Raw genomic sequence first — 12,717 nt, 5'->3', positions numbered from 1 at the left:
AATATATTGAATGCATTAATTACCGTAACCAAACAAACATTGCCGATTAGAAATCATGGGTATTAACATTAAATGTAGGCTACTACTGGTGATATATGTAATGGTGAATTGATAGATACTAACAATCAAAGGGCAAGCAATTCACACAAGGAAGTTATGAAACAATTAAATGGCATTCTGGAGAGAGATGCGCCTTGTGCATCTTAGCAGGCCAGCCTCACATTCAATTCGCGCATTTATGTACAAAATGTATTTCAGCAGATTTCGTGTGTTTTTGTGCATTTTTGGAGTGGTTCAATTCGTTTGAAAATACACGAATTTCTGTGCTACTTAATTTGTGCGAAAAGAATTTGACCGCTTCATGTCAAAGTACGTCAAAAAGAATTTAACCAGTAGGCGACACACAAGCCGTTGCAACAACCATAGACGCGATCGCCTGTATTTATTTATTTTACGTTATGAATATATAGATATTTTGTCTTTTTTTTAACCATATAACCATAAGAGGTTATATATATATATTCTTTTTTTAATCTCTATTAAAACATTGTGGTTTTATGCCTATGTACTGTTTTCGATTTTTCTGAACAGACTTTTCAGTATAGAATGAATGTAAGCAATGCATGATGGTTAATGGTGTTTTATTCAGTTGTAGTTCCTTGTATTTCTTAAAAAATAAACGTGTAAACCATTTTTATTGACCAGAATGTAACTGAAAATACAAAGGCAGCCTTGCCATTGTCCATCAATAACAAAACGTTTTTTTTCGTATAACATTTGGGGAAACGTATGCAGTCATTGTAATCTTACATTTTGTTGGCCAACCAAAATTACCAAAACGTTAACCCGTAATAAGGCTAGGGTGGCTGAGTGTAAATACATGGCTCTGAGTGTAAGCACCTTTTCACTAGAAACGTTCTTGTGTTCAAATTACCGTCAGTACGAAATAGCTAGAAAGCTTTCGTATTTCCACTTGGCTGCACCTACGGTTATGATAACGATAAATCAATTGCAATACCTGCGTCGACCTGTGTCGAGCAGCAAAACACCGGAAAGCTTCTAGCCTACCGGAAAGTTACAAGAAGAACAAGAATAGTTACCTCATCCGGTCATGTGACACTCTGGATGCCCCGTAAAAACAATTTCAACCGTTTTGAAAAATGACGCCTGGTAACCCCAAAAAAATACCAGGTGCACGAAAAGTTTGGACTTAGAATATTTTTTGAAAACCTCCATAAATCACTCAGGCCATTGACTCGAGAAGAAAAAACATAAAATATTTTCCAGAAGAAAAAACATAGAATCTTTTTTGAAAACCTCCATAAATCACTCAGTACTGTGCCCCAGTACTCGTACTGGGCACCTCCTCACCAGTCTAAGGAACTGGCTCTTCAGATCCATCCTTACCTTCTACAACAATATTTTTCTGCTGCATAACATTTCCCTCTAATACAAGTTGCAAACTCGTGGCCTCAACACGGATAACTTGTTCCTCAGCAACAGGTGCTTGTGGCTGCTCAACCACTGTCGGCCCACCTCTCCCTACATCAGTGGGCCCAGGCGTTATGATGACCACCTGCGCCCCTCCCTCTGCCTTCTCCCTTTTCGGGCAAGCATGTCGCTTATGGCCAACATCCCCACACCCCACACCGTTGATTACCCGTACTAGCATAAGCCATATACAGTCTATTATCATACTTGACTTTAAACGATATCTCTAAAGTCTGCTCCGGTGAGTCCAAAAACATAAACACCTGTCGCCGAAGCGACATAACCTTTTTCAACGCCGGGTGTTTGCAACCCAACGGAACAACCTTAATTGAGCTTGCAAACTTCCCAAAGCGCAATAACTCGCGCTCCAATAGCTCATTTGGAATAAACGGTGGTACATTTGAAATCGTTACCCTTGTTGACGGAGAAAAAAGCGGCGTAACTTGAATAAACATTACTTTAAGAAGTACGCCTTGCTCAACCATACGATCAACAAGGCGCTCTTCTTTAAGAAATACCACCACCGCTTTATTCATCCGTGATAAGCAATATTCTCATATCCTACCTTCTCTCCTACGGCGACCAGAAACTCCTCCACCGTGACAGTAGCTTCAGTAACACACCTAAAGCCGTGCCGAAGTGACAGGGACGGCATCCCAATATGGGATGCCATCCCCGCCAAAATCAAGGTAATTTCGATACGAAAAAAAAAAACGAAATACTTAATTCTACCACACAAAAAAAAATTATAATAATCTTATTCATGCACCGAAGAAAACAAAGAATGCCACCAAGAAAGAGAAAACCGAAAGAAAGTTCTGAATATCTAACTCTACACAACACACGCACTCCCTCGATCATACACTTCCCAGCATATATATATAAGAGAGTTAGAGAGAGAGAGAGAGAGAGAGAGAGAGCACACACACGTGTGTGTTTCAGAACCATGGACAGGTCCCATCCCTCCATAGGCTGCTACTGATCAAACAAGCCACATTTAAAAACAGGTCAATGTTGAACATTCCAAACATCAATCATGCCTGCTTTCAAGAGACAATTACACATCAAGACAGCTAAACATAAAAAAATGTGTTCCAGAAAAATGTATAGTGCGCATGCTTTAGAGTTTTTGCTTACTCGTCGCCAAACCTACTGGTTCCAGGTCATCTACAAGACCCTGCTAGGTAAAGTCCCCCCTTATCACCATAGCAGCACCCACCTGTAGCACGTGCTCCAGCAGGTATATCTCTCTGGTCACCCCCAAAACCAATTCCTCCTTTGGCCGCCTCTCCTTCCAGTTGTCTGCTGCCAATGACTGGAACAAACTACAAAAATCTCTGAAACTGGAAACACTTATCTCCCTCACTAGCTTTAAGCACCAGCTGTCAGAGCAGCTCACAGATTACTGCACCTGTACATAGACCATCTATAATTTAGCCCAAACAACTACCTCTTCCCCTACTGTATTTATTTATTTTGCTCCTTTGCACCCCATTATTTCTATTTATACTTTGCACATTCTTCCACTGCAAATCTACCATTCCAGTGTTTTACTTGCTATATTGTGTATTTACTTCGCCACCATGGCCTTTTTTTTGCCTTTACCTCCCGTATCTCAACTCATTTGCTCACATTGTATATAGACTTATTTTTCTACTGTATTATTGACTGTATGTTTGTTTTAAATCAAATCTATTCATATAGCCCTTCTTACATCAGCTGATATCTCAAAGCGCTGTACAGAAACCCAGCCTAAAACCCCAAACAGCAAGCAATGCAGGTGTAGAAGCACCTTTTACTCCATGTGTAACTCTGTATTGTTGTATGTGTCGAACTGCATTGCTTTATCTTGGCCAGGTCGCAATTGTAAATGAGAACTTATTTTCAACTTGCCTACCTGGTTAAATAAAGGTGAAATAAAATAAAATAAAAATGTGGAAAACTTTACGCATATTCTATGTATAGCGTAATGACGCAGTCATAGCAACCGGCATGGAGACAAAGAAGCTTCCTAACCTAATCTTGCGGAGTCAGCGGCAGTTCAGAGATTTGTTAGCTCGACTCCAGAAATGTAAAGGGTTTAAAATATGTAAATCTATAACCTAGCACTTGGTAAATCAACCTATACACCATTGATCTATCTGAAGAACTTGGTATGAGCATGGGATACGCCGAGTATATGGATCCAAAAAGAGGTTGGTAGATACGGTTTGCTAGCTAACGTTAGTTTACTAACCGTTAGCTCACCACACGTTAGCACAGGTTCTCTGAAATGTGTTCGCTCATCATGTTTACTTCAACAAGTCACAAGTTTAAGGTTAGACAAGGCAAGTAACGTTAGTCATGTTACAGGTGTATGGCAAAACTGTAACTATCAAATTGTGTTGGCTACTTTTAGCTGCACGGGGATTTATTATGTAAAGCTGGCTAGTTAGCTCGATAGCTAACTTAACAAGGCAAATTAAATTGGATGCGCTAGCTAGCTAACCAGGTTAGATAGGGCATGATCAGTAACGTTAACTGTTAGCTAAATATTTTAACTACAGTGCCATAGTATGCTTGGGTTATACTATGACACGATTATTATTATCTAGGTCAATATAGACCTGAACTGGGTAGGCTACATACACGTCAAACAGAGATACCCCAAAAATATAGCTTAGTTTTATTACAAATAAACTAGCTAGTTAAAATGTACAAGCATGGCTGTATGCTGGCAGGCTTGGACTGCCACAAAACGTTTTTTACATGTTTAGTCTCAAAACTCAGTACAACAGGTCTGCTACAATAATTTAGTGGTTACATGCTATATTAATTTATCAACCAGCAGCTCTGCCTTGTTTCCCTTTCTGTCCTCTGGCAGGAAATGCACCACCATAGGAAACCGGAGATGGAGGAGGTGTACCTGCTTCAACCAATCAGAGCATACAAACTATTATTTCAAACGGACCAATAACCTCACCGTTCCAAATCACTGAATACCATAATTCACTTAATTGAGGCTCCTCCACCCTCTTACCCTAAACTAGCTAGATCTTATTTATTTTATAAAAGTCACCTTGTCCGAGAGAGATTTAAATGGTTATGAAAGCGTCACGCCAGGGGGGGTTCTAAAATCCTGTATGGGAAAAATTTAACCATTTCCCTGTTTGACCGCTAGGTTTTATGGGTATTATCACACCTCCACTGTGGGGCTCTATAGCAGGTGCAGTGAAAATTATTAATTAAAATATTTTAATTTAACTAGGCAAGTCAGTTAAGAACAAATTCTTATTTACAATGATGGCCTACCAAAAGGCCTCCTGCGGGGGCTGGGATTAAAAATATAAGACAAAACACACATGACAAGAGAGACCTAAGACAACATCACAGCATGGTAGCAACACCACATGACAACAACAGGGTAGCTACACAACATGGCAGAAGGACAAAACATGGTACAAACATTATTGGGTACAGACAACAGCACAAACGGCAAGAAGGTAGAGACCGCTAGGTTTTATGCATCACACGAAGCAGCCACAACTGTTAGTAAGAGTGTCCATGATTGAGTCTTTGAATGAAGAGATGGAGATAAAACTGTCCAGTTTGAGTGTTTTTTGCAGCTGCTGCAAACTGAAAAGACGAGTGACCCGGGGATGTGTGTGCTTTGGGGACCTTTAACAGAATGTGACTGACAGAACGGGTGTTGTATGTGGAGGATGAGGGCTGCAGTAGGTGTCTCAGATAGGGGGGAGTGAGGCCTAAGAGGGTTTTATCAACCAGTGGGTCTTGCGATGTGTGTACAGAGATTACCAGGTTACAGAAGATTATACAGTGCGGGGATGTGTCCTATAAGGAGCATTGGTGGTAAATCTGATGGCCGAATGGTAAAGAATATCTAGCCGCTTGAGAGCACTCTTACCTGCTGATCTTTAAATTACGTCTCCGTAATCTAGCATGGGTAGGATGGTCATCTGAATCAGGGTTAATTTGGCAGTTGAGGCAAAAGAGAAGTGATTACGATAGAGGAAACCAAGTCTAGATTTAGCCTAAACCTGCAGCTTTGATATGTGCTGAGAGAAGGACAGTGTACCGTCTAGCCATACTCCCAAGTACTTGTATGAGGTGACTACCTCAACCTCTAAACCCTCAGAGGTAGTAATCACACCGGTGGGGAGAAGGGCATTCTTCTTACCAAACCACATGCCTTTGTTTTGGAGGTGTTCAGAACAAGGTTAAGGGTAGAGAAAGCTTGTTGGACACTAAGAAAGCTTTATTGTAGAGCGTTTAACACAAAACCCGGGGAGGGACCAGCTGAGTATAAGACTGTATCATCTGCATACACATGGATGAGAGAGCTTCCTACTGCCTGATATGCTTACCTTACTAGCTCCTACAGTGCAGTCTAGCGAATACACAAATATTAAAAGAAATCAAGAAATTTCAGAACGAGTCCAATTAACAACCCAAGTAGATACATTCTAAAGCAGTGTTAGAATCCAGAATATAAATATGTGTGTGATGTGTATAGATGACAGTATATAATTTGGAAAAGAAAAAGGTATATACAATGCGACTGTAACTGTAAGCGTTTTTGAACACCTGTAACTGCCATTTCCTTTTACATAGTGGCGCAACCAGTACACAAGGTGGCGCAGAGCCCCTCTTACATTCTTTGGGGAGAAACCTGCACATTGAGTGAACAACACTATGTGAAGTGAGAAGTGTCCAATGTCTCTCTATACATGGGGCATCAGTCTCAAGGTGCAGGGCAGGTAGCTGGCTAGTGATGGCTGTTCAACAGTCTGATTGAGAAGACTCATGAGACCATAGGCTTACTGGTAAACATGCACATGAGGGGGTACTTCAGAGGTACTCCAGGCAGGGCAAAATTCAGTTGTTGGTACAGTAATCGAAAAGGGTAGGGAGCCACAAATGGGAGAAAAGTGAACAGACAGTGGCTTGGGTGGCTGAGGTCCCTAATGATTTTCTTGGCTTTCCTTTGACACTGAATGCTGTAAATGTCCTGGAGGGCAGGCAACGTGCCCCCGGTGATACGTTGGGCTGACGCACCACCCTCTGGAGAGCCATTCATATTGACATAATGCTCTCAATGGGGAATCTGTAAAAGTTTGTAAGGGTCTCAGGGGCTATGCTGAATTTCTTCAGCCGTTTGCGGAGCTGTTGTGCCTTCTTTAACATGGTGTCAGTGTGGTGGGACCATTTCAGGGCCTCAGTGATGTGCACGCCAAGGAATTTGAAGCTTTTGACCCTCTCCACTGCGACCCTGTGGATGGGGGGCGGGCTCCCTCTTCTGTCTCCTGTAGTCCACGATCAGCTCCTTGGCTTTGTGGACGGCTACAGGGAGGAGGTTAGAGCCCTGGCATCACACAACAGGGGTCTAACCTCCTCCCTGTAGCCTGTCTCGTCGTTATTTGTAATCAGGCCTACCACTGTCGCGTCGTCAGCAAACTTGATGAAGACACGCAGTCATGTGTGTACAGGAGGGGGCTGAGCACACACCCCTGGGGAGCCCCCGTGTTGAGGATCAGCGTGGCGGAGGTGTTGTTGCCTACCCTCACCACCTGGGGTCGGCCTGTCAGGAAGTCTAGGACCCAGTTGCACAGGGAGGAGTTCAGACCCAAGGCCCTGAGATTAGTGACGAGCTTGGAGGGCACTATGGTGTTGAAAGCTGAACTGTGGTCTTATCAAATTGTATTGGTCACATACACGTGTTCAGCAGATGTTATTGCGGGTGTAGAAAAATGCTTGTGTTTCTAGCTCCAACAGTGCAGTAATATCTAACAATTTCACAACAATACACACAAATCCAAAGTAAAGGAATGGAATTAAAAATATATAAATATTTGGACGAGCAATGTCGGAGCGGCATAGACTAAGATACAGTAGATTAGAATACAGTATATTCTTATGAGATGAGTAATGCAAATATGTAAACATTATTAAAGTGACCAGTGTTCCATTATTAAAGTGGACATTTATTTCAAGTCTATGTATATAGGGCAGCAGCCTCTAAGGTGCTATAGCATTGTCACATAGGTATTCCGCTTGTCCAGGTGGGATAGGGAGGTGTGCAGTCCCACAGCGATTGCGTTGTCGGTGGATCTGTTGGGGCAGTATGCAAATTGTAGTGGGTCTAGGGTTTCGCGTAAGGTGAAGGTGATATGGTCCTTAACTAACCTCTCAAAGGACTTCATGATGACAGAGGTGAGTGCTACTGGGCGATAGTCATTTAGTTAATTTACCTTAGCTTGCTTGGGTACAGGAACAATGGTGGACCTCTTGAAGCAGGTGGGGACAACAGACTGGGATAGGAAGAGGTTGAATATTACATTTCTCCTCTCACTGACTGCTAAGCACTCCTTTAACCAATGTTAAGTAACATTGACTAGCTAACAAACTAATTCACTTTTAGGTAATGCATCGCCTGGCCCAGGCCACAGTCTGACTGGACAACCCAGAGGACAGATGAGTTTAAAAAGCAGCCGTAAGTATTAGGCTATAACAATGTGTACAGTGTAATATATACCTCAACATACGTCTCCACACCACACAGGGGTGATGTGTGTTAACTTGCTTCAATCTCCACATTCTGCTCAATAAAAAATATTTGTCTTGGGTTTACAGCGTTCTGCCCTCGGTCGTCGAGCAGACTAACTCAGTGCATTATTCAAGACCATATGGTGTCCCATTATAAAAAGGTGTATTCAGCTAAAGGTAAGGGAAACAACCGGTGAAGTAAATAACTTGTGTGTCCTCTAGAATTTCAATCATATCCTGACTTTGGTTATTGATATAAATATTCTCTTCCAATGTCTTTTAGCTGCCATTGATTCATCAGTACCCAAAAGTATGCTAAGCAGTGTAAAATGTAAGTTTTTTACATCTGAAATCTATCACAAAATCTAAATAAATTGCACATAGGCTATATGATTGATTTAGTTGATCGTTGTTGTGTGTAAATTCACAGACAATGACCAGTTACGGCGGGAGCAGTTGAGGAAAGATGCGTCCAGGTCTGATAGACGGCCTCAGTCAGCTGGTTCACACTCACAGAGGAGCAGCAGAGCCAACACCAAAGCCTCCTGCCCATCACAAAATACCCAAGTAAGAAGAAGGCTGCAGTGATTTCTGCCCTATTTCTGTATGTAGTTTAGCTATCTTATTCACCTCATTTAAAATAATTATTGAAGTGTACACTGGCACTCACACCGTCATTATAAGTGTAATATTATATGGAAATAGATGGTAAAGATTATTGTATTGATTTTAATGATGGGTCTCTCTTGCCTTTCAGAGTGGAGCAGGTCAAGAAAGTGCCTATTTCTACCTGGGAAGCTCAATGATTTCCACCCCAAGAATCAACACCTCCTTTCACGCCAAGCAAATAGTTTACCCGCCCCAAATGGTCGGCGGGTCTGGGAGCCCCCCGCACTTCTTCCACTCTGCATCAGAGTACAGCTATAGGAGCCCAAACTCCCAGAGGCAGCAGCCAGCCCGCTCCTGCGCCACCACAGGTACCCAGAGTGGCTACAAGGCCTTTCAGGACCCTGTCCAGAAGACCTACAGCGGGGACCTGATTCAGAAACACGCCCACCGCTTCACCCAGGACAAGCCCTTCACTCCCAGGACTCTGAAGTCAGACAGCAGGTCCTATCTGTCTCAGTATCGCTACTACACACCTCCTCGCGGTAAACCAGCCCAGGACCAGGAGAGGACCATCCCCAGACTGACACGGCAGGAGACCTATCATGGAAGGTAATGTGTTTCCCTGTTTTTGACAGCACGGGTGTCTTATTTTTCTGTTTGTGTGAATGAGGTGAGAGAAAGATAAAGTTGTAGACAGGATGAGAGGGTGATACCAAGGAAATATTGGCTAATTAACATCCTTTCATATAATTGTTTCACCTTTGAACAGGATCTAATAAGATGAGCATGCTCATCATTCGCACACAGCAGGTAGGCCAGACAGTATCCTGAATCCTGTTTCTTTTCCTGCAGCACACGAACCAAGGAATGCTCATCGGCTGAATGGGATGATCAACCCCTGGCAAGTTCGATTAAACCCTTCATTCCTGGAAGAACATATTGCAGTAGTATAGGATATAGTCAGGGAAAAGTGTGGTAGAATTAGTTGATTATTTTTGCTGTTATATTGAGAGACAGTAGTGTGAATAGAGGAAGTAGAAAGAGAAGTCTTTCAAGAGCACCTACCACAAATGAAAGACAATGCAAGATCAGCATCCATTACGATTAGGTTTAAGTGGTGTTCGGAAATGCTAAGGAGATGATAGACAAGAAGTAGGATTGGCTGAGAATTGAGACAAATATGATTGATATGGATGCAGTGCCAAGGTCTTGCCATAATACAGGTGGAGATGACTAAGCCAGCATCCATCATATTGACAGCCTGGTTTGGCTTGGAGTAGCAAGGAACGGCATCCAATAAAATACTCTTTCAAATTGAGAGGGGTGCATTACACTAGCTGTGCTGCAAGGTCAATGTTATTGAAGTGACTATAATATTTCAGATGCAGTCACCAACTCTGGTCTAAATAAGGAAACAAACTCATAAACAATGATCAAATCTAGAGCAAATTATACTTGTAAATATTATACAGCTTAATTAAACACATGGAGCCTGATTTAAAACTGAATTAATTGATCACTCTCTGTTATTATAGGGACATGGTACAGAGCATGAGTGGTCGGATGCAGACGATGAGTCCCATACACTGAATCTGTCACTATTTGGACAACGAAGCAAGGGAAACAAGAGCGTAAGCAGCGATCACTTCCATCCCTCATTCAGGTAATGTTTATACTGGTTTCAGACTGTATGTGCTGTGGTATTGTACCTGTGCTTCTTGTACACATTCTTTTATGTATTTTGTCTTGATTGGCTTCTTCCAGGGTTTCACCAGAAGGAATGACATCTCCTATCATGAAGAGGGTGTCTGCAGAGTAAGAACCATTTTTTAACCTTGTCACCTTTAATCACTACTTTTCTATAAATATAGGAAAGGATGATAAAGTGTGAAATAGGCTGATATAATAATTTCATGATTACTGCTGAACCCTAGCAGTTCCAATCAGTCTCACTTACGTAGTTTCCCAGTAAAGTTACCATTCTAACTTACCATTCCTTTTTCTACAGGGAGGAAGAATTTATGTACCTTGAATTTATTGCTGATGTAACAAATGAAATCTTGTCCAGGGGCCTGTACTCTGACAGGTATGTCACTTTTATATGAACTGTTTTTCTCAGGACATGAGAGACCTTGTAGCTACAGTGTAGCACTGTGTCTGGTATTTATGCTAGGCTATAAACCACAAGTGATGGCCTCAATGATATTCATAATAATCCCACCTGATGAAACCTGTAATAGGGGGCATGTTAACGTTGCTGCACTGCTCTCTGGCTGCTTTTACACATGCAGCCAATTCTGATATTTTTTTCACTAATTGGTCTGTTGACCAATCAGGTCAGTTCTGAAAAAGCGCTGACGTTAAAAGATCTCATGCGATTGGTCAAAAGACCATTTTGAAATATCAGAATTGAGCTGCCTGTGTAAACGCAGCTTGTGTGTCACTGAATATGAATGTGTTACCACAAGTAGGTATTCATACCAATTCATTCTCCTTCTAAAGGGTCTTAGAGTGGGTGTTTGAACGTCACGTTGACAAGAATAAACATCTATTGGATGAGGTGGGTGTCTAAACTAGACATGGGCATCTGCACTGGCAGCATGTTTTTTACACTAATGCTACATTCAAAATGGCAAAGCGAGAACCAAACAAGCTGATATGTTCTGTACTTAAAATTAGAGATATGTCAGGGTCATAGTGAACTGTTTTTGTTCTTTTTTAAGGACAAAATGTGCCACCTTCTGGAGACTCTGCGCAATGACTTGCAAAGTCCAGCCAACACACCTACATTTAGTGCAGAGCCTAAGAATGGTGAGGAGACAGAGCTTGACCTTCTTCATAGTCATCTACAGGGTCTGGAGTCTCTGGACAGAGGAGCACTATCAGAAACCAAAGAGGACAATGACCTTTTTCCCTGTGCATTGTTTATCCAGGACAGTGGTGGGCTAGAGAATGTTGTTCCATTGTCAGTGTCTACCCCGTTATATGGTAGCCCTCCTAAGATGATTGACTCTGACAGTCTGCCTGTTGGTTCACCTGATGCTGATGGAGGTGCAGAGGGCCTGGATGAGCACAATCATGACAGGGACAATTACTTTCCTCCTCCACTTGGTGAAAATACCCCTCTGACCCTTGAGGAGGACCACAATCAAAACCTAGAAGACAATTATGGTGGACTATCCAAAGACCTGGAAGATCTCGAGAGAAATCTGTCCGAGTCATTGCATGTTTCCAATGCACCTAATTCCTTAAGGCCAGTAGTCACTGAGAATATAAACACAGTAGCCTCTTTCAGTGATGATGAGTTCTGATTGTATTAGTATTTTAGGGATGAGTTTAGTGAGCTTTGTAGTCAAAGGAGACTATTTTCAATAACAACAATTTGATATTGAGGTTTTTGCATCTTAAATGTGTTTTATAAATGGGAGCTGATAGGTATATTTCATACTTTTTGCCTATTCCTGTTCTGGGCACCATTGCCATGTGTATTTCCAGTACAAAGTATTGACCAATATATATTTGGATTATTGTTACACAATGATGAGAAGGAACTAGACCGTAAATTAATTTTCTACTTTATATTTATCAGTGTTTTGCTCACTAGCTTATTCATTTCAAATAAGAGGGTGCATCTGTGAGTAATCTAGAAAAGCAGTTATTTGATTCAATTATTTTCCCCATATATCATTTCAATCAAGGCACTGGGCTCCCCCTCCCGTCCTTGACTGGCAGTGTTTTTCATGTTTACAATCAAATGTTTTGTTATGAACTCTGCACAAAAGTTAACTTGTCCCAGCTCTGTGCTAGTAGGAGAGTATTACACAGAATTATTTTACAGCAACCTGGCATGAAGTAATTAAACTGACAGTTCACAAATGAGTGCAATATGAGCAGAACTGTAGATTTGCAGTGATGGTGCTGAATACAGTAAATCAAGCAGGGAAGCAGCTGTCCCATTTCTGTACTGGGCATTCCGGCTGTATGATGTCATGGCCTTAAAATCTGCCGTGTATTACGCTATTGTTGAGGAACTACTGAAACTTCTATAAGGAATACAGCCGATTAAACCATAGC

General features: G+C 41.8%; 1 protein-coding gene across 2 annotated transcripts; it reads left to right on the top strand.

Moving 5' to 3' along the window:
• Positions 1–3,468: 3,468 nt before the first annotated feature.
• Positions 3,469–12,715, top strand: spata7 (spermatogenesis associated 7). Of its 2 annotated transcripts, none has more exons than XM_055865195.1 (12): positions 3,469–3,686; positions 7,910–7,981; positions 8,122–8,211; positions 8,318–8,365; positions 8,465–8,601; positions 8,792–9,252; positions 9,496–9,544; positions 10,179–10,306; positions 10,408–10,458; positions 10,652–10,729; positions 11,146–11,203; positions 11,367–12,715. In XM_055865195.1, exons 1-12 carry the CDS (start codon positions 3,647–3,649, stop codon positions 11,952–11,954), a joined length of 1,800 nt encoding a protein of 599 aa, XP_055721170.1. In that variant the 5' UTR covers positions 3,469–3,646; the 3' UTR covers positions 11,955–12,715. The 2 variants fall into 2 exon arrangements, with proteins under 2 accessions (XP_055721170.1, XP_055721171.1); XM_055865196.1 differs by having other exon boundaries at positions 4,355–7,981.
• The last annotated feature ends 2 nt before the right edge of the window (positions 12,716–12,717 follow it).

The sequence above is a fragment of the Salvelinus fontinalis genome, chromosome 16 (assembly GCF_029448725.1).
Source record: "Salvelinus fontinalis isolate EN_2023a chromosome 16, ASM2944872v1, whole genome shotgun sequence".
Lineage (NCBI taxonomy): Eukaryota > Metazoa > Chordata > Actinopteri > Salmoniformes > Salmonidae > Salvelinus > Salvelinus fontinalis.
This window is presented reverse-complemented; position numbering and strand designations above follow the sequence as displayed.

Excerpts from the sequence above, each read along its gene's own strand:
- spata7 (XM_055865195.1), top strand. The coding sequence starts at position 3,647 with ATGAGCATGGGATACGCCGAGTATATGGATCCAAAAAGAG. Across the intron at positions 9,253-9,495 it reads CAGGAGACCTATCATGGAAG|CACACGAACCAAGGAATGCT; the intron begins GTAATGTGTTTC and ends CTTTTCCTGCAG. Across the intron at positions 11,204-11,366 it reads ATAAACATCTATTGGATGAG|GACAAAATGTGCCACCTTCT; the intron begins GTGGGTGTCTAA and ends TTCTTTTTTAAG.